Source organism: Triturus cristatus, chromosome 3_1 (genome assembly GCF_964204655.1).
Source record: "Triturus cristatus chromosome 3_1, aTriCri1.1, whole genome shotgun sequence".
Classification (NCBI taxonomy): domain Eukaryota; kingdom Metazoa; phylum Chordata; class Amphibia; order Caudata; family Salamandridae; genus Triturus; species Triturus cristatus.
In genome coordinates, this window is record NC_140583.1 from 832,871,016 (window position 1) to 832,896,356 (window position 25,341).

Here is a 25,341-nt window from a genome sequence, read left to right on the forward strand (position 1 = left end):
AACTGTATGGTTTATTTGCGTTCAGCTGTACCTGTATCTTAGTGCTACCCTACTTTGCATGGTATTTTATCAACTGGCCGCTATGTATTTCTATATGATTTTGCCAAAGCTGTACTGTTATTTCTGTTGGTTGTCTTATGGCAATTTCCAATAAAATCTTTTAAAGTTATGCAGGTCTGACCCTTTACAAAATCTACACAGCTTCTGGGCTAGGTCCACACTAGCGAAATACCACAAACATGGTTAGCTTGTTAACAAGCACTTACATTTCAGTTCTAGTATTTTATTTATATAGGGCTTGGGCTTACCACTCCCCTCCCCAGCTCCTGTGGGACAGTAAAGCAATACACGGTGCTAGTTTGGCTGGTAGAATGTTTTGAACCTATACAACAGTGATTTGAGACTTGTATATTGACTACCATGGAGCAGTTATGATGAGTTGCAACAGGGTTTGGGTGGTCATGAAGTGAGAGCAGTTTTAAGATATCCAGTAGGATGGTGGCTTAGAGCACATCTGCAGGTCCCTTTATAGGTTTGGTGCAACGACTATGGAACATAGGTCTGCTAACCCCCAGGTAGTAAGGTTCTTGAAGGATGGCCACATCTGTACAGCACTTCAGTCATATGCCCCCTATCGGCCAACAAAGTTATACTCATAACAAAGGGCAGCTGGTGTAACCTCAACCCGGGTACATTGTGAGGCACTTCGAATAGAGGGCACAAGACTAATTGTAGATAAAAATATTTTATTGGAGAAATAAAAAAGTACAGCTTCTTTCCCACGTAGAATGCCATCCTCATGATGAATCTTCAGCCACTCTAGCAGATATTTCCATCAAGTCTTCATCTACATGGAAAGAAACTGATTACTAAAATTCCCATTGTCTCCAGATGTTGACTAATCGGGCACAAATTTAAACCTAGGTTTTAAAGAATCTGCATTTAGATTACATAACTGAAACAATTTGTTAAAATGGCATGTTGTTAATTAACCCATGTCTCCAGTGTCACCACTGCCTCAGGCATAGCCATACAGCTGAGAAACTCCTCTGCCTAATCCAGGGAACTTTAAAGCTATTTAATTGAATTAAGATAGATCTTAAGAGCACAGCTGCCTTGATAAACCGCTACGGCTATTTGCTCAGATAGATGGACCGACTCTAGACGAATATAGAAATAGGAGCCTTCAACTTCTGATAAACACCCTGAGCTATTGCCTAATAGATGGCCTAGATGTAGATAAGAGGAAAGGAGTAGAAGCTAGAAATTCGAGTGAGGGAAGGTAGGAGAAAACTGGAATGAAAGATGGGAAGCAATGAGAAAGGTAAGCCATTAACTACGGCAGTGAATAAAAAAGGACTTAATATACAAAGAAAGGAAAAATAGAAAAAAAAGATAAGGTGGCGAGACAAGGTATGGAATTAAAGAGTGAACGGCAAGGAGGGATAGAAAGGTAACAAGGACAGGAAAAATGACAAAGGAAGATATGACAAATCAAGAGGATTGAAAAGGAAAAAAGGAAAAGAAAACGACATGGGAAAGAAAATGTAGAGAGCCTCGACGATGCAGGGTAGTAATCAGATTTACCATGTGTCAAGCATTTAATGAGTCTTCTGAAGAGGAAAGAGCAGCAGGAGAAAGGGAGAACTCGACATAACCAGACCCCGTTTTTAAGAGTAGCATTTGGAGGTGTAGTTCAACATTGCCATAAAGCATGCCAGCCACACCAACCTAGCCTGCAAGCTACTGGTAGTGCACAATCAAAATTAGGCCTGGCCAAAATTCTGACCGCTCAACCTGAAATCAGACTTCTGGAGACAAAGACGAGTTATATTTTAGCAATGAACCTTTGTGTTTTGCAAACGTTGCAGATTGTGCCTTGGGATTTGCTATTGGTAAGTTTGCCAAGTGGTAGCAATACCTGATGCATACTATCAAACCATGACTTAACAAAATAACCAGGCCCAAAAGCTGGTATCTAAATCGGATTAAAGCCTGACCTTTGTAAGAAAAAAATTGCCCAATTCCCCTAGTAGCAAGACAGTACAGAAAATGTTGTCACCACTCAAATATATACAACATTCAACCGCGATTCACAATAGTCTCACCATTAAAAGCCTTAAGCAACTAGACTTAAAAAGCATAATACCTAAAATCAGCTCAACTCCTTACACAATAGCACACCTGTGCTCATTCCACCGCACAAACGCATGAATGGGAACTACGAACAAGCATCACCCTTAAAAAAAGATCAATTGACCCCCCCCCCACCCCAGGTACGGTTTTGTTCCAAGTGGGTCAGACATTTTTGGAACTAGAACGAACTGGATTCAACGTGTGCATAATGAAACCAATCGAGTAGTGGTGCTTAAAAAGCAGGGTTGAGCTTAAAAGTGAAGAGAAGCTACAATTTGTTTTTGAAAGTCACATGTATGCATCTACTTGGCCATATTTCCATCGTAATACCTTCTGTCTGAGGAAAGATTATGCGACGGACCACGGCATTGACCTTCAATCTCACAATGGTATCTGTAAAAGAATGAAGTTGCATGCATATCAAACAAGAGCAGAGGAAAATGACATAAGAAATATGAAAAAACAGGTTATTTAAAAATGTACAGCCAATGGAACATTGAAAGAATGCTTGTGGTTTAACTGAAGTCACTCATTCATGTATTTAATTAAAACGAAACCGATTGGGTGAAAGGAGACCGTGGGTAAAGTCAAATTTTTAACAGTAACTTTGTAACTGCTCAACCCAATCTTCAGCAACCCAGATCATAATTTTAAACTAAGCATGTCCTAAGGCAACCAATGCAGACACTACTTCAATGGAAGATTTCAAAGTGGAAATTAATTTCCGGGGGGGGGGGGGGGAGGGGGGATTCTTTGCCACGAGCAACTATCCATTTGATTGGCTGCGTGCCAACAGCCCCAGACATGAACCGTGGTCTTCCTCCTACCCTTCCACATAGTGGTAGCGCGGAGTAAAAGGCAAGGGTCCAGCTGCACCAGCTTCATCCGAGGTCAGGGCACACAGCACCTCGAGGTACTACCATTCAGCCCATTTTTTTTTGTAAGGCCCGGACCCGGCTCTGAATCAGAGGTAGCCAGATTGTCCCAGAAGTCAGGGGATAAATTATACAAATGTCGCGAGGTGTTTGTCCACTTTACACAGCCCTGGGGCACATGGTATTACAAAAGCTGCAGACCTCTGTGCAGCCCCTTCAGCAATATGGGTAGTGTCAGCACATAGCGCCAGTGCTATCGGAGGGTGTTCTCCCCCATTTGCATGGGGCCCCATGCAAATGAGGGAATCTTTGCCCATGCGGTATGTGTGCAAAGGGAAAGAAGCTAAAGGTGTGGACAGTATGCCCCATGAAGGCAGCCCGGCGAAGGGGGTACTACCAAAGAGCTACTAGACCGCAGGTCTCCACAAGTAGCTGGGGAGCTACAGGTAACTCGCCAGTACCCTCAAAGTAACTCAGGTGAAGCCAATCCCAGTATCATTCAGTCTATGCAGAGACTAAGCATATTAAAAAGACAGCACTGCTCATCTGAAGATATTTTGCCAACCAGCCTACAGCAAACACACCGTCAGCCTATTGAGTGCCACATGGCCACCTTTATCCAGTCTCAGACCAAGTCACAAGGTGATTGGCCATGTGGTAGTCCCCTGCTTTAGCAATTTCACCATGTGTGCAAGCAGAGGGCCATAAGAGCCCCTGTGGCACAATTGTGTCAGTTCATGGCATAATAGCACCAACAATTATGGCCATCCTGAACTATTTTGGGTATTCTCGGTCTAGTTATGGTATACTGGCAGCCATCAGTGACATTAAGAGCATGACCACTATATGTAGGTGTCCATGATGCAATTGTGGCTGCCCCATGCAAAATAATGACCAAGACCAATATGGTGGCCATCCTTGTCCTTATGGCGTCCAGCATTGGCACAATTGGATACTGGTGGGCATTGGCATTATACAGTCATCCTTTATAACATGGATTATGACTAATACCCGAGCATTCAAAGCAGTCTGTCAATGTGAGGCATTTGTACAGGTTAAGTGCATTTAAAATGACAAGCCGACGTTTGGGGACTGATCTTCCTAAAAACGAAAATGTTCCCAACAACGGCTCTCTTAAGGAAAATTGAGTGTTTTTGCCCAAAATGGAAAGTGGTGATACTACGGGAAGAGACAAAGCAATAAAATATTTTGCTGTGGCACTGGGAGTCCAGTCCATGTTAAATTACTCCGCTATTCATATCAAGCACCTCAAGAAATTCCAGTTGAAGTTTTACTGGAGGCCAAGTTTTAGCTGGTCTAGCAATTTGTTTATGTAAAAACATCCAAGGAGTAGAAGTTTGTCAATGGCACCATTTATTACTCTTTAGTCTCTGGGTGTCCTCCATATGGACTCGCAGACCATGAAAGATCAAACTGGAACAAAGTCCACCTACCTCATATCACCCAAGATCTGCCAAGTCCCACATGGCCAAGCCCTACATAAACCCTGCCCACCATCACTGGAACCGACTGACAGATATCCTACCCCACTGACACCCAGGTCATCCCCATGCTATTGGAAACCACCCCATGGCCAACTCCAGCCAGATATCCCTGACTTGATGAAAGACAACTGCTTAACTCAAACAATGCTACAATGGTTGCCTATTCAGGTGTCCATTCTAGATGCTGATCCACACATGCAAATCCCTGCACAGCCATGGACCCACGCCCAGTCTCCCTCTCCCACACTGCCCACAAATACCAAAGCTCCTCTGCAGTGCTATGCAACACACTGAGGCAATCTAAACATGTACAGGCCTAGTGCCCGTTCGAACTGGTCCAGGCTGGCATAATTATGGTTTACCACAATCCTTGACATCTTGCCCAACTTGATCCGCTGCAATAACTGTAGTGGAGGCATGGCAAGTCTTACCTCAGCCGAAGCCATCAGAGTAGTCCTCCCAATCCAGCCACACGAGCAAATGGTTGTCCCTGTAAAGAGAAATAAAACCATAACCACTACTATGTCCCACAGACATACAAATTCTGTGAAAAAAAGTAGGCAGACCTTACCTATACTTATAGCCCTTCCTTTTCGGTCGATATGCTAGACCTACTGTCACCTGAAGTAGCTATCACTCAAGAAGACTCCAAAAGGTGATGGCCTCGGCTAGACTCCTCCATATTTCAGCTGTGACAAGTGGATTAACTAGTTTGGGGGAAGGATGCCCACTACATCACAATATGGCTCGCTCTTCTCAGGAACTTGAAGCTGCTTCTGCTGCCTTTCCAGTCTTTAAATTAGTGATTTCACTTCCGCCTCCTGTTCTATTGGCTCTCCTTTGATCCACTTTCTAAAAGAGTCGCACGCACATTTGAGGTTCACAGTACAAGGCATTTCTTGGCTCTTTGATGAACATATAGCATTTGAAAGCAGCATATTCATGTACAGGACACGAGCCTTCACAACGAAGGTAGTTTTGAAAGCAAGCATGACAAAGCAGCAGCTTTTGTATTTTACTGCTAGAGCAGCCGCGCAACACAAGTTTGAAAATGGAACACTCGCACCTGAAGTGTAACAACCTTTCCCTTCTCAACCTCTCGGGTATAGGGGTATTTAAACACCTCTATACTAAGCCACACGCACCACCAGTACCCGGTTTCTGGCAACCCAGATACATTTTCCCACAAGTCTTAACACGAAAAAGAATTCCTCACATGCACCAACACGCCTAAGGAGTACTGCAGCATTACTACGCACTAGAGCTGCTCGGCTACAGAACAGACGTAAAGCAGCACCAGATACACTGGACTTGGGGCCCCGTCGGAAGAGATGACCGGTGGTAAAGGGTGGCACTTTCCACCTATAGTTTAAGCTAACTCGTCCCCCTCCGCCCCAGATGAAAATGGACACGTTGGCTCGATCTATCCTGAGATTGCTACCCTTTCCAGAGTATTCTATACCCAGTTTACATCATGCAACACCAGTAAACCCACGTCCATTGCGTTTTTAAAATGCTACGCATTGGCCCAGCGTTTTCTTCTGGAGTCTTATACTTCTCGCGTGGGCTTGCATTATCTAAACCTGTACCATCAGAACACTGATCATTTGGAGCATTGAAAGAGTACGCATGGATTACCTTGAAATCCAGCACGAGGGTGAAATGTGTTTAGGGGATAGGCTCACCAGTACAAGGACGGCATGTGGTCAGGATTTATAAATCGTGTCCGCGTTAAAGTCAATGGGTGTTCAGCAAATGGCTAAAATTTAATCTAGAATACCTAAACTTTCAGCATGGCCATCATTTGGTACATCAATACCATGGCCCAGATCAAGAGCAACGTGGTTTGGAGGAAATTGTCACAAGGACACTACTCCGTGTGCCATGTCAATCACCAGCACTGGCGGACTGTAGGTAGTTACTGGTCCGCTTGAAAGATAGCGGAGCATTGATCGGCGGAGATAGCTTAATTACAGCAGTTTAACTAGGGGTATCAGTGGTTAAGTTTTCACAAGAGTTTAATTTGACATTTTGTACTGCAGATTTCTGGTACTGGATTCTAATCCAAAGGAGATTTGGAACTGCATGCCTTAGATAATTGAGTGACACCCTAAAGCTTCGGTTAAACACCTAGTCACAGGTTGATGGATCCCCGGGAACCATCTCAGTATGGAACAACCTGCAATCACACCTCAGTCACATACCCAGCTAGACTAAAGCTTGCAAGGAAGCACCACATCAGACGCCCGATATGCCACATTCGGCAGAACGCATATCAGTGATTCTCCCACTCGACCAAGTAAGCCAACTACATGCTTACACGCTTCAATGCATACCACATGCGAGCATACCACTTTTCAAACTTGCAAAGAAAAGGGAACAAAAGCCCAGGTACACACAAACGTTCAAGGAAAAAGGTTGTAAACCAGTGGATGAAGTGCCCTGACCCAGACATAAACTAGGCCTTTTCTGCAAATGCTTTAGGCCAGATATGGCTGCCAATAGTACGAGACTACAATGGCATGTTCCGGTACAAGACTCGTGTAAGCAACACCAGAAGCCTTTTAGGTTATCAATTGAAGTGCATCTAGTATTAGCTAAATTTTATAGATGAATATCACTCCCAAATGCCCTGCCTGGCGACTACTCTCCCACCATACAAGACAATCAGTGGTCTCCCAGGTCAACTTTATTTGGGGGGGGGGGGGCAATGACTGGAAAGTCATCTAACCACCAGCCAACGTCAATAGCCGTGCTACCAGGTAGAATCTTACTTAAAACCCATGCCCCAAAAGCTTGCCGAAGCCACGGCACAATTAAGAGATGTTAAAACAGCCATGGTACTTTGAAGTCATTGCCACTATTCTGTTTAAGACCATATTGGAACTCTTGCGGCTGCTTTTAAAGTGACTACGCTTGGGGCGTTCCCAACAGTAGGGCTTCCACTGGACCCGTAAACAAATACAGCCCAATTCACCGACAAGTGAGCAAATAGCTTGCTTTGCATGGTGTGTATAAATCTGCTCAAACGGGACACATTTACTCAGCCAGTTCCCGTGGAGCTCGCACTTGCAAAATAGGGCAGCGTCGTCTTCTAGGCATTACTATGAATATCATTAAAACAGGGCTATAGACAGGGTTGACTGGTGAGGCTGGAGTTCAGGCATGGACCCCTCAATCCTATCACCTTGATGTATTTTAATGTCGCTAAATTTACCATGTGCCTTACTTGAATTTATGGTGCAAATCGTTTTTTTTATTTTGTACTCGTTATGGTCTATATTGACCGAAATAAAGTTTGCTGGAATGGCATCTCTTTACGACTATGGACTAAACCAGGTCTATTTTTAGACGCTTCAAGAGCGTAAGAACGTCACCGTGGTATGGGATAAACCTGTCTTGGCGAGAAAAGGCCATGACAATAGACCTAGTATAGCATTACAAAACAGCAAGACGACAACTGTAGGTGCAACGTGGACTCGCACGAACCACACATACTGCTCTTTAGAGCCAGACACTAGAGTTGACTAGTGAGATCACAATCCGCTTGTGTTCCAACTGTCCCTAGTTTGCTTGCATGGTCACTGCTTCCGTGTTCACTAGTGGCCATTTGGAGGCATTAAACGCTATTGGGACAGTTGACTTGCTCCGGCAAGGTCATGGCGCAATCCACGCTCACCCCCTGCATTTATCACACATGGGGATGGCCACCCTGCAACAGACATGGAGCCAACACGCAGCGCCACTTTCACTGTTTTCAAAAGTACAGAATACAGGTATAAACGCCCGTTCTGTACTCGCATGGAAGAACTCAACTGCCAAGTACGTAAAAGTTAAAAAGTCCTCAATTTCTTTATTCCTGACATCACTAGCACAATTTACAGGGCAATATACCTGATGTAATGAAAAAATAAAGAGACAAACTACAACAGATAAAAAAAACGACCTCAGGAATGAATGTACATCTAAATCAACACTACATTGTATTCAACAGCTGCACTTTTGTTTTTAGCGAACTGTGGCTATGAGTCCTGAACAAGAAGGTTCTCCTGTTTAAGCTGCAGTAACTTTTCTGCCTAGGATCATCGCTCCTCCTGTGGTAGATTACAGTTCCTCCTAATGCACATGGACGACTGTCTCAAAGTAACCTGCAGCTTTCCTGACAACTCCTCGCTCTCCTGCTAAGAACTGTAGCCTGTTGAACAACATAGGACAAAAGATTATATCACTCAGTGTAACTGTTTTACATAAAGGGTCACAATACTAATAGTCTTTTGTAATAAACATACCTTATGGCAAATTCGTATTAAAACCTTCTGCCACCATATCCGCCGCTTCCACCACCAGTTCCACCACCGGCTCCGTAGCCACCTAACCGGAGAAAGCCCCAGAATTTACCTCGATCTATGACATTTGAAAACGGCTCGTAAATAGTGACTTTGCAGTTAACAGACTAGTCCACCTTGAGGTTGAGAGATACCATTAAAAGCATACCGCCTCTTGCAGCTTGTATATGGTTGCAAAGACAAAGGATTCACACAAAAGGACCTAGGAAACCGCGCTTATCTGACTACTGTGAATTGTATTTACATATGGTGCATCGACCAACAGAGCCAGACCCTTCAGAATCTTTCACTAGACAATTATACAAAATAGCTGGTCTGCACACAATGCCAATTCTTGAATCTTTTATTTTCTTGTTTACACGCAGTAGGCTAGATGCTACTTACCTCCACCACCACCACCACCATAGGGACTGCTTCCAGAACTTCGTCCACCTCCAAATCCGCCGCTTCCACCCTTCATCGGCCCATAGCTGGATTGCTGTTGGCCACCATAATTTCCGAAATCGTTGTAGCCACCACTGCCACCATAACCGCCTGCGTTAAGAGCCAAGTTTTATACAGCATTAGACAGTTCGTCGTGGGCAAATGCAGGCACACCAATAAACACCAAAGAACAGATTGCTGAAAACAAATAAACGTAAACCTACCGCCTCCACCGCCACCAAAGTTTCCTCCTTCGTTGTAGTTATCGTAGCCTCCGCTACCACCACCGTAACCTCCACCACCACCTTGGCTCCCATAGCCACCAGGACTACCAGCATAACCGCCGCTTCTTCCACCACCATAGCCAGAGCCGCCTCCATAGTTCCCACCTAAAATGGAATTACGGCTCAATGTAAGGTCACATGGTTCACATTCGTTAGTCAACCTCACGCCCTAGTCCAACTATGTCGCTTAGCTACTCCACACGGAGCCAACATCGTAACCCAAGCCATCTATACTCTGCAGCTACGTTCGTATTCTCAGGTGCCCCACTTACCGTCCCCGCCATATCCGTTGTACCCATCTCCGCCACCGTACCCACGGCTTCCACCTCCACCACCGAAGCCTCCTGGGCCTAGGATAAAAGGTAACACGACGTGAGCGCGCCTCGAAAACTGATCATGTAACTCGCTGCTTGAATATAATCTATAATGTACATGACACTAGGCACCTTTTATATTGCAGGGCTACACGTTTACACAAACGAGAGATCACCTTCAAATGAGTGGAGTATATGTGCAGCACAAAAATGTCGAATGTTCACCACGTATAATCGCACATATACAGGTTAAACATGACCACGGCTTGCCTCCTCTAGTTCACCAATATTGCCACCGGGGCAGGTGAGTTTTGGATGTTTAATTAAACTAAAGGATGAGGTGGCATGTCATTTACAATAAAACAGACAACGGTACCACTACCTGCAGTTTTACTAATAAAACTACAGTGATCAATCAATAAGACAAACCCCTACTGCTGAAGTTTCCTCCTCCACGACCACCGAAGTTGCCGCCGCCGCCACCACCACCATTGCCGAAGCTGCTTTCTCGACCACCACCAAAACTGCTTGACCCACCACGACCTGCAAGCATAATAGGGTTGAACCCAACTTTAGTTAAGGAAATATGGGGGGGGCGTGCACTTTTCACAAACGCTACAAGTTAACGTTGAGGGGAAGTCGAGATTATGCGTTTGAACTATTTTACTGTGATGGTTACATGGGCCGCACGAAGCATGATCATCGAATGCGCCCGAATACAGATTCGCTCACCTCTTTGCGTGCCAGCCGTCTGCATTTCTTGTTTGGAAAGTGCTTTCTTAACTTCACAGTTATGCCCATTGATTGTATGGTATTTCTGAACTGGAGGAGATAAAACGTTAGGATACCTCATTACGTGACAGCACTGGGGCATGTAGGCCCCAAAAGGTCATGCATGCACAAGGATAAACGCGACACCGTGACACCGTGCCATAATAAGCAAGCAATAAACATACCAACAATTTTGTCGACTGTATCATGGTCATCGAATGTTACAAATGCAAAGCCTCTTTTCTTCCCGCTCTGGCGATCTTCCATTACTTCAATTGTTTCGATCTTTCCATACTCTTCGAAGTAGTCTCTTAAATGATATTCTTCTGTATCTTCTTTAATCCCGCCAACAAATATTTTTTTGACTGTCAGGTGTGCACCAGGCCTCGCAGAGTCCTAAAAACCAAGGTACAGTTTTAATGGAGTTCAGAACAAAAGAAGCAGTAGACAGAACACTTGAACAACGAAACTTACTTCGCGTGACACTGCTCGCTTCGGTTCTACGATACGTCCATCAACCTTGTGTGGCCGAGCTGACATTGCAGCATCAACTTCTTCCACGCAGGAATACGTCACAAATCCAAACCCTCTGGAACGTTTTGTTTGTGGGTCCCTCATCACCTGATCATACATAAGTACATTAGCCACTATATAATAAGTACCACGAGAGCTTAAACAACTCGAAAATTGTACCTCGGCGTACTAGAATAAGTCACTTTTTCAAAATGCTAAAAGGATCTCTCGTAAAGGGCTAAAGAGATGGTGTCAAGAATACCATGTCAAGCCCTACAGTTAACGCTAAATGCAAACCGACACCTGCCACCTAAAGTATGTAACGAGTTGCTGCGATTATTAATTGCTATGCAGGACTATAACTTGAATGGGGGACGAGGGTCAATCAACGCTGAACTTTGAATTTCACTATACATAATACATTGCTACTGACTGAGGTCAACTTACCACGCAATCTGTGAGTTTCCCCCATTGTTCGAAATGTTCCTTTAAGCTGTCGTCTGTTGTTTCGAAGCTCAAGCCTCCGATGAAGAGTTTCCTCAACTGCTCCGGCTCCTTGGGATCACGGCCCTGTAAAGATCAGCGAATAAAAACGTGATATTAAACATCTTCAAACTAAAAGTGTTACCGTGCGGTGCCTGCGCCGAAGGTGGGGGCAAGGACCGCATCGAGGTCGGCACTAGCAGCGTTTAAAACTATGGCGTGGCTACTCGACTCTACGCTGCAGCGGCCTTTGTTCTCGGCTGAAAAGACAGCTGGCGCACCTCTGGCGCGACTACAGCAAGATGGAGGCCGAGGCGGAAATGTGCGGCGGCGCACAACTCCCCCTCCCCAGAGGGCCCTCAACGAACGTTGCCGCCATTTCATAGGCAAGGTTGCGCCGCCATTTCAATCCCGATGGAAGCACTGCGGCGGCCGCCGCCCATATGAACATAGATGGCATTAATATACAATACCCTCTACTATCAAAGGTACCATGGCAAAGATACACGATACACGGTTACGGGACACAACCCCTTGTATATCGACTACAAAAGCTATCGATTACAAGTAAACCGGACCTCTAAAACACCACATCAAAAACTGACCTCTCCACGAGATTTCAACACCTTTAAAGGTACACCGCACAACCAAAAATGGGCCAACATAAGCACAACGAGAAGGGAGTAAGGTAAATGAAAACGTAAAAAAAAATTAAAAAATTATAGGTGGGGCTCGCGGGTTTGTTAATGAGCCACGATTAGTCTACTTTACTCGTCAACCCAACAGAGAAAAGGCGTGGAGCCCATACTTACGTCCATTACTGCTTGTGCCGCGAGACGCTTCGATGTTTGTCCGTTCGCCCAGGAGGAGGAGGAAGAAGAGACTGAGGCGATCCCTTACACACGTGATAAATGCAACGAGCGCGTGCACGGCCTTTTGAAGGAAGGAGCTAGCACCAATCACCTCTCACCGGAAAAGGCGGGCGCGAGAAATCTCGCGCGCGCCCTTAGAGGAAGTAGAAAAACATGAAGGCGTACACCAATTTTTTTTCCGCAACGTCATTGCAGCAGCCATGTTTTATATGTACATTTTATTTTCGCCAAATGTATGTGGTGAGCCGCCCTGATCCTTCTGATGTTTATGTCTACCCAAAGCAGCACTATGAGTGTCCTAAACTGAACATATATTGTAACGGCCAATGTCCGCAATCATCCCCGAGGAGTAAAACTTGTTCAAACCAGAAAACCTATATTGCACTTCCGCGTAATTTTTGAATGAGCTTTTCTCAATTCATTATATTGTACATCCAACAGTGCACACGGTGGATGCAGAGTGGATGCCATATTAGAGTCAGGCACTATTAATCACCAATTCGACAGGGCTTTGAATGAAATGTGGACCCTATGTCGCCTGACTATAAGATGGCCTTTGCCAATACCCTGAATTTAGAATAACAGGCGTGCGCGTTCAACACTGTGCCACGCTTCCGGTTCAGCCATTTTGCTGCAAATATACGTACAATAAAATGCTCTGTTCTGTGAAAATGGAGGATGGGTGGGGGAAGGGGTGTGAGCGGCGTTACACTTAAAATGTTAAGAACACTGCGCGCTGTTATGGCTATGACAAGCGCTGTCATGGATATGAAATGTCAACTGTAGATTTGTTATCTCCAAAGTATTTGAAAGTCTTAACCTGTCGCTTGTATATTTTACGACCGTTACCCCATTGTTTGCCATCTTGTTCTTCCTAGACCCAGCGTTAGTATAACGTGTTAATCGTGCTGATTTACTTCGATTTCCTTTAATTGCTTCTTAGGGAAACCATGTCTGTTGATGGTGATATGCTATTTCTTCTTAATTCTGTATACAATTATTAATGGTGCACTTTGTGTAAATATGTGTGGTACTGTCAGTCAGTTATGTGTTTATTGTATGAGTAGTTAAAATCTTTACAATTCCATTGTGTAACATACAGGTAACAGAAAATAGATAATTTAAAATCCACAAATCAAAATCACATTGTAAACCATTACAGCATGAATTTGGGCCATCGCTAAAATATACGGCATACAATATAGTCTGCCCTTTGACAGACACTCAGGGCAATTGATACTCTTATCTCATTACTGTGTCCTAGTTAACAATGCCCCACGCGTTAGGCAAGTGGATGTGGGTTCCCCATGTAAATGCAATGTTCAATGTAGGTAGCCCCAGACACATTGTTATCAAATTCATTATGAGTCTTTTATCTCATGGCTGGGGGGACAAGATGGTTATGTATAGTGCATAAGGATGCAGCATGCAGAGTAGGTAAATGCATGCATGTGTTTTTAAAAGTGCAATGTGCCGTATAGTCGAACCAATGCAGGTGTCTCAGAAAAAAAGAGTTGAATACAGCCCACCTACCCAAGTCAAAAAGGAGGATCATCCTGGACTCATTCTAGGGTCATCCGATGACTTCAGCCAGGCTATTCCTGTAATTATCTGGGGAAGTCATCCCAAGCCATCCTGAAGTCTGCCCACAGGGAGAAATATTTAAATGAGATGACTCTTACTGTAATCACAAAAACTTCTCCAGGATGGTGTCCTGATTACTTCAATTAAAAATGCGTGATGATCCTTTACAACTCCAAGAATACTAATTGACAACTGCAGGATGAGTGTGAATTACTCCAGGATGGTGTCCTGATTACTTCAATTAAAAATGCGTGATGATCCTTTACAACTCCAAGAATACTAATTGACAACTGCAGGATGAGTGTGAATTACTCCAGGATGGTGTCCTGATTACTTCAATTAAAAACGCGTGATGATCTTGTACTTCTCAAGGAATACTAACTGACAAGTGCAGGATGAGTTTGAAATACTACCGGATGATTTCAGGACAACCTCATGGTTACTGTTTACAACCACTGGATGATTTGCTAACATCTTCAGAATTATTATGCATTACTGGAGTATGATTTTATGACAACTTCGAATTGGAGTTAATGTACACGAGGGTATTGGGAAAATACTACGGACATCACTGCCTAACAACCAAGAGTACTCAGTGGAATTATTTAGAAGTAATCCCAATTCGTAACATCCAAGAGTATCCACTGGATGGGCACTCTTGGCTATTGCAAATGGGCATTACTTCAGAATGGTTTAATAAAATGTTCTCGATGCTTGTAGATCACTCCTAAATGTTTAAATACAGACTTTCCAAATGTCCTTTCCTTCATCCTGGATTACTCAAGTCTAATTTAAAAACAAATTTGAAATGAAATACTTGGGTGAAACATGGTGTCCCTTTAAAAAAGAAAACTGTATGGGTTTAAAACAGGATCCTTCTTTAAACAAGGACAATGATATAAAATGAATTTGTGAGGAGCGTTGGTGTTGGCAAGAATACCATTTGCATTGAGTAGCAGCCTTGCAACGTATGGCCTTTCCCCATACTAATTGTGACAGGTCTTCATTTCAGCTAAACGACGTCACTCTAAGTTTTGATATGGTGACCTGTGGCAATACACCGAACAAAGAATTGGTTCAAACAAATGGATCTGAAATTACTTCTCACTGTGTGCTTTTATTTCGCCAAAGCATGTACATGACCTCAAAGAGAGATAGGATACTGTTCAGGATAACATTAAAAGTAAGGAAAGAGAATTTTAAAAAGTCAACAAAAGAAGCAGCTCTATTGTGTGTTGCCAGATTCAGAGTATTTTGTCCTCTTTTGCAATTGCAGATCCTTACGACAAGAGCCTTCTCGTAGTTTGGTTGTTGAGAGGAAGCCAGCTTGCACTAAGATTTCATAACATTCTGCAAAGATAACAAAAGACTATATTAGTACACTTTCTACAATTGAGTTACTTTAGATTTTCTTTTAGATTAGCTGCCTTCATAAATCACTGGATTCCCCTCCACCATAAAGGGTGCCTTATGAGAGGTTTTAACACTGCTTTTCTGATGCTTCTGGTTCACATTTGAACTTAGGCCATTGATCAGATGGAAGGTGAAGAAATAAGGGTCATGCCGGTGATCGGAAGACCTTGGGTTGCCATCGTTTGTCATCGATCAGCAGGATGCTTAATAATACCTGCTGCCTCCTATTGTACCGCGACAGTGAGTGCAGCAGACCTGCTTACATCTCCTCCCGCAGGGGGCGGCTCTCGGCCACTGTCTGTCAGCAGCAGAGAGACAGCTCCGGGTGACAGGGTGGTTTGTCAGCAGAGGACCAGGAATAAAAAGAAATGGACAGGAATCCGGAACCTACAGCATTACAAGGTTGATCGAACTGACAACCCACAGACGGGTCACCTACAATGTTTATTCATGGAATCAACGAGTCTGCTTCTCCGCTTTATCAGGAAACGCAGGAAGTTGGCAGGCCAGCAGTCAACAGTGCGCTGGTCACTTAAAATCCCCAATTATACATGCAATAAATGCATCCACCGCTAATTTTGAATGATTTTACTTAAATAGACATACGTGTAGGCATAAAATAAATGGAAACTATGTGCACTCCCGAAATGTAGACCTATCGCGTTTTGGGGCAGACATCCGGTGGCGCCAAAAGGGACGTCATCCAAGAAGTAACCTACCAGTGCCGACATTAATAGGAACAGGCGAGGGTTTCGGCCGGAGAATCTAAGAGGTATGCAAGATAGGAGAAGGACTGCTCTTCTTTACCCTTCTCAGAGACGTTAATCAGCAACTAGCAGCTCTAGAATGTCGCATTCAGCCTCCGTTTTCGAATTGCTTTGAGGTAAAAGCGTGCAGAAAATTGAGGAATCGGATTGTAGTACGAAATGCCCGGCACTTGGGAACAATTGACGCCCCTCACTGAGCACACATTCTTCGCATTCCAGCGAGGTCGAGGAGATTATTTTTTATTGTGGCATTGCATCGCAAACTGCATAGGTTTGAGGGTGCAATTTAAATGGCGGAGTCCCGCCTTTCAAACAAAGGACTTGCAAAGAACCCCAAAGGGCGATGAGAGGCGGGAAACCCCACTCCTTACTAGCCCCCACAACATCACCAAATTACCTAATGAGATTGAACAATTATTTCTCCTTCTCTCGTGAATGCAGCCCCAAATCCACGCGAGGTCCGACGCGCCAGCATCTTCTCTTTCCCCTCACCCTCGGTCGCTCACACTGTACTTCCGCTTCCGCTCCGATGCAATTGAGTAAAAGAAACAAACAAAGGACTGCAGCAAAAGCACGGTGAAATACTTACCTGGCAGTTATAAAGCAGTGCCATTTGCAGTGTCTTAATTTATAAGCCTTTATTTTTTTTCTTATTTGAGCCATCTAACTATCGCAGAAGCAGACAGCGCAGACATTTTAATTTGTTTGAAAGTGAAGCATTTAACTTCAGCTTTATATAGCGTGGACTTGACGCGATTGGCCTCATGGCGCTTTACACGAGAACGAGATATGTTAAGAGGCAGAGGTTGCACTTTTTTATTCACATGGAGGTTGTTATTTACACAATCACGGAATGCGGAGGTCTATAAGAAACCTGCAATTGTTTCAAAGCATCGCTTGTAGTTCAACTCAATTAATCAAACAGCCACGCGTATTAAACAGATACATGTTATTCTAAGAGCCAATGGAATTATGAACTATTGGAAAACCTAACACTGGCGAGTGTTGTTTTATTAAAAAATGGTGATTGTAACTGACGCGTAATGTGTAATCAAGGCGTATATCACCAAAACGCGTTACAGCAGCAAATAAAAACAGCGCAAATACCAAAAGGAGTGGTGTGGTATATATATATATATATATATCACTGAAAAAACCATAGGTTTCACACATGTTATAGTTAGCTGGACATTTTACTGATAAAAAACCAATGAAATTCCCCCGTTATAGTTACTGTAGGCAACTATAACTCACGCGACCGTAATCCTCTGCTGATGACATATGTGTCTTTATGAAAAAAAAATATTTGTAATATATGTATAGCTAAAATTTAATGGAAGAAGACATGGGCAAATAAGTGTCTAAATACAGTATTAGCATCAGCAGAGGATTACGGTCGCGTGAGTTATAGTTGCCTACAGTAACTATAACGGGGGAATTTCATTGGTTTTTTATCAGTAAAATGTCCAGCTAACTATAACATGTGTGAAACCTATGGTTTTTTCAGTGAATTTGCAAGGTTTTTTAAATGCTAATTCCTAACTATAATATATATATATATATTTTTTTTTTTTACCGTACGCTTACCGTAAGCTTACCGTACGCGTACCCCGTGATTTTTTTTAAAATCAATAAATGTTTTTTTTGTACTTTTCTGTCCTTCTTTGACCCCCTTACAAATGTTAGGGGGTCTGTAACTCTCCTCATTGCCCCCTTTCCTTGTTTTCACTCTTTTTTTTCAGAGTGAAATACACAAAATGGCGGCCGCCGCTTCCTGGTTTCGACCGATTTGAATGTTTACTAAGATCTAAGAGCCAATCAGAATCGAGCTCGCGCACGCCACCGTACGCTTACCGTAAGCGTACCGTAAGCGTACCGTAAGCGGGCTCAGATATATATATTGATTTAAAGGCTATTTTCTCAGAATCTACTGAACAGATTTACACCAAACCTACAAAAGGCACTTCCTTGACCTAGGGACTACCTCTCTGCCAAATTTTGAGTAATTCTGTTCAGCCGTTCGGGCTGTAGCTCGTTCTAAAGGTCCTATGGAAAAATGCATGGGAAAAACGCATTTTGGGACCCCCCTTTTATCTCAGCCCCCGCTTGACGGATCCCCCCGAGACTTTCAGGGTAGGAGCGGAGCGTAGCGCCCCACCTATTTTGAGAAATTCGCGAGGATTCGTCGACCGGCGCCAAAGTTATTCAAAATAGAATGTTGAGGTTTTCCTATGGAAACGTGGTCCTAACTATAACTACCTACTGGCGACCGCCAGTAGGTAATATATATATATATATTCACTGAAAAAACCATAGGTTTCACACATGTTATAGTTAGCTGGACATTTTACTGATAAAAAACCAATGAAATTCCCCCGTTATAGTTACTGTAGGCAACTATAACTCACGCGACCGTAATCCTCTGCTGATGCTAATACTGTATTTAGACACTTATTTGCCCATATCTTCTTCCATTAAATTTTAGCTATACATATATTACAAATATTTTTTTTTCATAAAGACACATATGTCATCAGCAGAGGATTACGGTCGCGTGAGTTATAGTTGCCTACAGTAACTATAACGGGGGAATTTCATTGGTTTTTTATCAGTAAAATGTCCAGCTAACTATAACATGTGTGAAACCTATGGTTTTTTCAGTGAATTAGCAAGGTTTTTTAAATGCTATTTCCTAACTATAACGTGTGTGAAACCTATGGTTTTTTCAGTGAATTTGTACGGTTTTTTAAATGCTAAGTTACTTTACGCCATTTGTGGCGTGCGCGCCCACTTAACGCAGTTCGTTCCGTGCACGGTTTTTATCAACTTTAATAAGCCCTGTACATTTGGTGGCCTTCGGCCACCAAAAGCACAGGGGGTGAGGTCAATGTGGATAGTGTTTTTTTTATTTCGATTTTATAATTTCATGTTGCCAAAATTACGTTTTTTTTCTCTATTAATAAGCCCTGCACATTTGGTGGCCTGCGGCCACCAAAAGCACAGGGGGTGGGGTAAGTGTGGATAGTGTTTTTTTTATTTTTATTTTTTTACCGTAAGCGTACGGTAAGCTTACGGTAAGCGTACGGTAAGCGTACGGTAAGCGTACCCCGCGAAATTGCCGAAAAAAAAATAAAACCGTTTTTGCTCTTGGGGGATGTTTGGGGACTCCCTCAACATGACTATGTGGGAGGGAGTTGTCAAAACAGCCCCGTAACATGTTTTTGGCCATCATGTTTGATAAACAACACTCAGTGCGAGAGACAAAATGGCGGACGCCGCTTCCTGGTTTCGGCCGATTCGAATGTTTACTAAGATCTAAGAGCCAATCAGAATCGCGCTCGCGCACGCCACCGTAAGCTTACGGTAAGCGTACGGTAAGCGTACGGTAAGCGTACCGTAAGCGGGCTCAGATATATATATTGATTTAAAGGCTATTTTCTCAGAATCTACTGAACAGATTTACACCAAACCTACAAAAGTCACTTCCTTGACCTAGGGACTACCTCTCTGCCAAATTTCTAGTAATTCTGTTCAGCCGTTCGGGCTGTAGCTCGTTCTAAAGGTCCTATGGAAAAATGCATGGGAAAAACGCGTTTTGGGACCCCCCTTTTATCTCAGCCCCCGCTTGACTACTCCCCCCGAGACTTTCAGGGTAGGAGCGGAGCGTAGCGCCCCACCTATTTTGAGAAATTCGCGAGGATTCGTCGACCGGCGCCAAAGTTATTCAAAATAGAATGTTGAGGTTTTCCTATGGAAACGTGGTCCTAACTATAACTACCTACTGGCGACCGCCAGTAGGTAATATATATATATATATATATATATATATATATATATATATCCAACGAAACAGGAAAGCCCCAAAGGAGTGCAGCCTCAGACAGAAAGTAAAGTTCCCCTCATTTATTGGCACTGTGCAAGCAGGCGAACTCCCAGGATACAATCAAAAGTTCATCCTCCGCCATACGCGTTTCAAGATTCCTGATCTCTTCTTCAGTGGCGCTTGTGAAGAGTGAAAGCAAAGTTCCACGTGCAAAACGTTGATTAAATCACCTGCCACAGTGGGCGTGGCCGTCACCACGGCCTTCTGGTGATTGTAGTGCACGAAATAATCCCCAGTGGGCTTGCGTTTCTTCTCTATGAATAATCACATTTCATACCCATGTGGGTTGATGTATAGTCCTGGTCGCAGCCTGCCCCGCTTTGTCAGAGCACAATGGAACATCAGAACGGCACCACCCTGTCAATGGCGCCGAGCTGCCTGTCTCCCGTTATTGCCAGCTACATCGTGAGGCCAGCGCGGGTCCGCACTCAGGCGATGGGCATCACTCCGCGGCTGGGCAACAGCCGTATATATCCAACGAAACAGGAAAGCCCCAAAGGAGTGCAGCCTCAGACAGAAAGTAAAGTTCCCCTCATTTATTGGCACTGTGCAAGCAGGCGAACTCCCAGGATACAATCAAAAGTTCATCCTCCGCCATACGCGTTTCAAGATTCCTGATCTCTTCTTCAGTGGCGCTTGTGAAGAGTGAAAGCAAAGTTCCACGTGCAAAACGTTGATTAAATCACCTGCCACAGTGGGCGTGGCCGTCACCACGGCCTTCTGGTGATTGTAGTGCACGAAATAATCCCCAGTGGGCTTGCGTTTCTTCTCTATGAATAATCACATTTCATACCCATGTGGGTTGATGTATAGTCCTGGTCGCAGCCTGCCCCGCTTTGTCAGAGCACAATGGAACATCAGAACGGCACCACCCTGTCAATGGCGCCGAGCTGCCTGTCTCCCGTTTACTAAGATCTAAGAGCCAATCAGAATCGCGCTCGCGCACGCCACCGTAAGCTTACGGTAAGCGTACGGTAAGCGTACGGTAAGCGTACCGTAAGCGGGCTCAGATATATATATTGATTTAAAGGCTATTTTCTCAGAATCTACTGAACAGATTTACACCAAACCTACAAAAGTCACTTCCTTGACCTAGGGACTACCTCTCTGCCAAATTTCTAGTAATTCTGTTCAGCCGTTCGGGCTGTAGCTCGTTCTAAAGGTCCTATGGAAAAATGCATGGGAAAAACGCGTTTTGGGACCCCCCTTTTATCTCAGCCCCCGCTTGACGAATCCCCCCGAGACTTTCAGGGTAGGAGCGGAGCGTAGCGCCCCACCTATTTTGAGAAATTCGCGAGGATTCGTCGACCGGCGCCAAAGTTATTCAAAATAGAATGTTGAGGTTTTCCTATGGAAACGTGGTCCTAACTATAACTACCTACTGGCGACCGCCAGTAGGTAATATATATATATATATATATATATATATATATATATATATATATATATATATATATATATATATATATATATATATATATTCTTTTCTTTTTTTTGGGGGGGGGGGGAGTTTTATATAGGGAGAAATATACCTCAAGAAATCAGAGCACTTTATTTGAGCACCATGTGCGTTATAGACGGACACATTATTTTTTTGTTAGGCTCCGGGAGATTAAGTGATATGCCCAGGATCACAGTATTTTCAGCCTCCCTGCTTTAGGCTCGAACCAGATACCCATCTCCGAGGTCGACCATATGCCTTTACCACGCATGCCATGACAACGCAAAGGCGTGCACGGTGAATGCATAAAGTTTGTAAAAGTGTTTATGGTAAATATATATATATTTTTAAATATGATATGTATATATATATTTAATTTTAATTATTTTTTTTAAAAACTAAAAACAAAAAAAGGCCTTTTTATCCCAATAACTAAACACCCCTAACATTGTTAAATTACCCATACCACCCCAATACCCATGCCCACTAAAATCTTAAATTACCCTTGGCACCCCAAATCCACCCTGAACCCTAAAACACACACTGACCACTAACAATACCCCTACACCCCCAATCCCACCCTGAACCCTTAAACTACCCTAGCACCCCAAAACCTAAACTGAACCCTGTACACTAAAATTACCCTGAGCACCCCAAAAACAAAACACACCCTGATCCCTAAATGTTCTACTACACCCCAAACCTAAAGCCACCCTGAACCCTAAAAATCCCCCAGCACCTCTAAACCCAAACACACCCTGAACCCTAAAAATTCCCCTACACCCCAAAACCCTAACCCACCATGCCACTTAAAAATACCCCAGCACCCCAAAAACTAAACCCACCCTGAACCCTAAAAATACCCCAGCACCCCAAAACCCAAACATACCCTTAACCCTAAAATTACCCATAACCACTAAAAATAAACCTGCACCCCAAAACCTAAAATGACCCTGAACCCTAAAAATACCCCTGCACCCCAAAACCTAAACCCACCCTGAACCCCAAATATATCCTGGGCACCCCAAAACCCAAACATGTCCTTAACCCTAAAACTACCCCGGACCACTAAAAATAAACCTGCACTCCAAAACCTAAACCTTAAACATACCCCTGCACCCCAAAAACTAAACCCACCCTGAACCCTAAAAATACCCCAGCACCCCAAAACCCAAACATACCCTTAACCCTAAAATTAGCCATGACCACTAAAAATAAACCTGCACCCCAAAACCTACAACAACCCTGAACCCTAAAAATACCCCTGCACCCCAAAACCTAAACCCACCCTGAACCCCAAAAATACCCTGGGCACCCCAAAACCCAAACATGCCCTTAATCCTAAAACTACCCCTGACAACTAAAAATAAACCTGCACCCCAAAACCTAAACCCTAAAAATACCCCTGCACCCTAAAACCTAAACCCACCCTGAACCCTAAAAATACCCCAGCATCCCAAAACCCAAACATGCCCTTAACACGAAAATTACTCCTGACCACTAAAAATAAACCTGCACCCCAAAACCTAAACCCACCCTGAACCCTGAAAATACCCCTGCACCCCAAAATCTAAACCCACCCTGAACCCTAAAAATACCCAGACACCCCAAAACCCAAACCCACCCTGAACCCTATAAATACCCCAGCACCCCAAACGCCTTAACCCTAAAATTACCCCTGAACCCCAAAACATATAACCCTACACTCCAAAACCCAAACCCTATACATACCTTATACTTACATATAAATCACATATGCTTCTACCATTCATGCATTTACAACAAATTTTGTTGTAAAAGCATGTGTGGTAAATGCATATGCATTGTAATGCCATGCGTTGTAATGGCATTGCCGAGTAATGGTAGTTGCATTGTGATGGTATGCGGGGTGATGGTAGTAGTGGTTAAAGATTAGTTGTAATGGGTGTTTACCTCTTGCACTAGAAGTATAATCATTCTCAAAACATAAGGAGCAATCTCATCATGTTAAGAAGAAATGATGCTTGTGGAGATTTGGATGTTTATTTTCAAATCATCAAGCACAATTGGATCTTATGAAGTAATCACATACTCATTCTTAAATCCTCCTGAAGTCATCAGGAATAGTCACACCTTGTGAAGTCATCGCATACTCATTCTTAAGTCTTCCCGAAGTCATCAGGAATAGTCACACCTTGTGAAGTCATCGCATACTCATTCTTAAATCCTCCTGAAGTCATCAGGAATAGTCACACCTTGTGAAGTCATCAGATGCTCATTTTCAAGTCATCCAGAAGTCATCGAGCTCAAGTTTCTAAACTCTGCTGATGACTTCAAGAGCTTGATGATGTCTGATGATGTGAAAATGACTTCTAGAGTAGTTGGATGATCATCCAATGACTCTGGGATTGCTTCTAAAGTAATCCTGTTTGACCTGGGACAAAAGAAGCAATTACAAACGGTTGTCACAGTGCAATGCAAGCCCAGGTTAGGAGAAATCTTCTAGGTCAAAATACAGCATGCTGAGTAAGTGCAAGTATGTTCCAAAGTGCAATATGCCGTACAATCGAAACAATGCAGGTGTCTCATTAACAGCGAGCTAAAAACAACCAACCTATTAAAAAAAGCAATAAAAACTGTTGAGACAGTGCAATGCAAGCCCTAGCAAGGAGAAATCTGCTAGTAAAGGATTCAACATGTAATGCAATGTGTTCCAAAGTTTAGATACCGCTGACATAGGAGGGGGATTGAAAATCAATAAGAACAGTGCAATATGTGCTCTGGGGAAGAGAAGTATTCTAGTCCTCAAGTCCACAGGCTAATTTTTTGGGTTCATGCAAGTTCAAAGTAGATGCAGATTGGTGGTGTTTACCCATGTGTGGACTATGGTCCCGCCGTGTCCTTCCAACTGTTGCAAAGAACTTGCCAATTTGTGCTAACTCCATGGGGATATCAAACAAGTAAACAAAAGTTGCTGCTTCTTTACACGTTCCTTTGCCATGCTGCAAAAATAATGGCCTTAGGAGGTATCGTCTTTGGGGAAGCAGCGCTGGGCAGCAGCCTAGTAAATGTTCTACACATTTCGAAGTGTAAGGGTACAGTCTGCACACCCTTCGCCATGGGGGGTTTGTTTTCCAGTGCATCCTGTATTCCTATATAGGCAGTGTCAGGAGTCTAGTCAACAATATGTTCTTCCCATGGCCGCACTCACGTATCGTCGGCAGGTAATGTCTTCATGGGATTTAACAAGCCCATGGCGCTTTGGGTGTTTCTGATTTTGTTTAAATCCGGTTCTTTGACAGGAGCTTGCCCTGTTTCTTTAGAGTGCTCTTAAAGTGCTGTAGCGTAATAGCCGGGTTGATGAAGCACTTTGTGCTCAAGTCTAATGTGGTTATAGTACTGTTAAGATACCTTGCCCACTCACTCTTATCACCCTTAAATATTATTTGCAGGGCTAATTCTGCCACAGCCCAATAATGGTTTATTTTTCTGCCTTTTGCTCGACATCCTCTTTGGACATTGCTCTGACACCATGGTGGGCGGAGTTCCCTTTTTCATAAAAAGACAACTAATAATACAGTTAAAAAAAACACCTACAAACTTCCCTTTGTGGTACTCGCAGAGTCTTGGCTGTTCAGCAGTTCACACTACTTTAAATCTGCACAGTAACTGATAAATACACATGGTCAAATTGAATCTTGTAGTTGTGCTCTTGAAATCCTTTTCATCCTAATGTTCTAGGAAATCAACCT

General features: G+C 43.5%; 1 protein-coding gene and 1 long non-coding RNA gene across 5 annotated transcripts in view; one reads left to right on the plus strand and one right to left on the minus strand.

Annotated features, from left to right (window-relative positions):
* LOC146861146 (uncharacterized) overlaps positions 1-25,341 on the plus strand; it is a 332,017-nt gene that overhangs the window by 169,459 nt on the left and 137,217 nt on the right. The gene's annotated exons all lie outside the window — the stretch shown is intronic.
* On the minus strand, positions 730-12,601 carry HNRNPA3 (heterogeneous nuclear ribonucleoprotein A3). Of its 4 annotated transcripts, none has more exons than XR_014978915.1 (13): positions 12,463-12,599; positions 11,615-11,737; positions 11,129-11,275; positions 10,840-11,050; positions 10,616-10,705; positions 10,319-10,426; positions 9,842-9,919; positions 9,510-9,674; positions 9,247-9,396; positions 8,806-8,887; positions 4,948-5,006; positions 2,467-2,529; positions 730-847 (listed from the first exon to the last, which is right to left on the minus strand). XR_014978915.1 is itself a non-coding variant. In XM_085645227.1 (11 exons), the coding sequence occupies exons 1-10, from the start codon at positions 12,466-12,468 to the stop codon at positions 8,823-8,825; spliced, it is 1,143 nt and encodes a 380-aa protein (XP_085501353.1). In that variant the 5' UTR covers positions 12,469-12,601; the 3' UTR covers positions 8,344-8,711; positions 8,806-8,822. The 4 variants fall into 4 exon arrangements, 2 of the variants coding, with proteins under 2 accessions (XP_085501353.1, XP_085501352.1); XR_014978914.1 differs by having other exon boundaries at positions 10,313-10,426; XM_085645227.1 differs by lacking the exons at positions 730-847; positions 2,467-2,529; positions 4,948-5,006 and adding an exon at positions 8,344-8,711 and having other exon boundaries at positions 12,463-12,601.

Excerpts from the sequence above, each read along its gene's own strand:
- HNRNPA3 (XM_085645226.1), bottom strand. Across the intron at positions 9,397-9,509 it reads CTTTGGTGGCGGTGGAGGCG|GCGGTTATGGTGGCAGTGGT; the intron begins GTAGGTTTACGT and ends CTCTTAACGCAG. Across the intron at positions 8,888-9,246 it reads TGGTGGTGGTGGTGGTGGAG|GTGGCTACGGAGCCGGTGGT; the intron begins GTAAGTAGCATC and ends TTCTCCGGTTAG.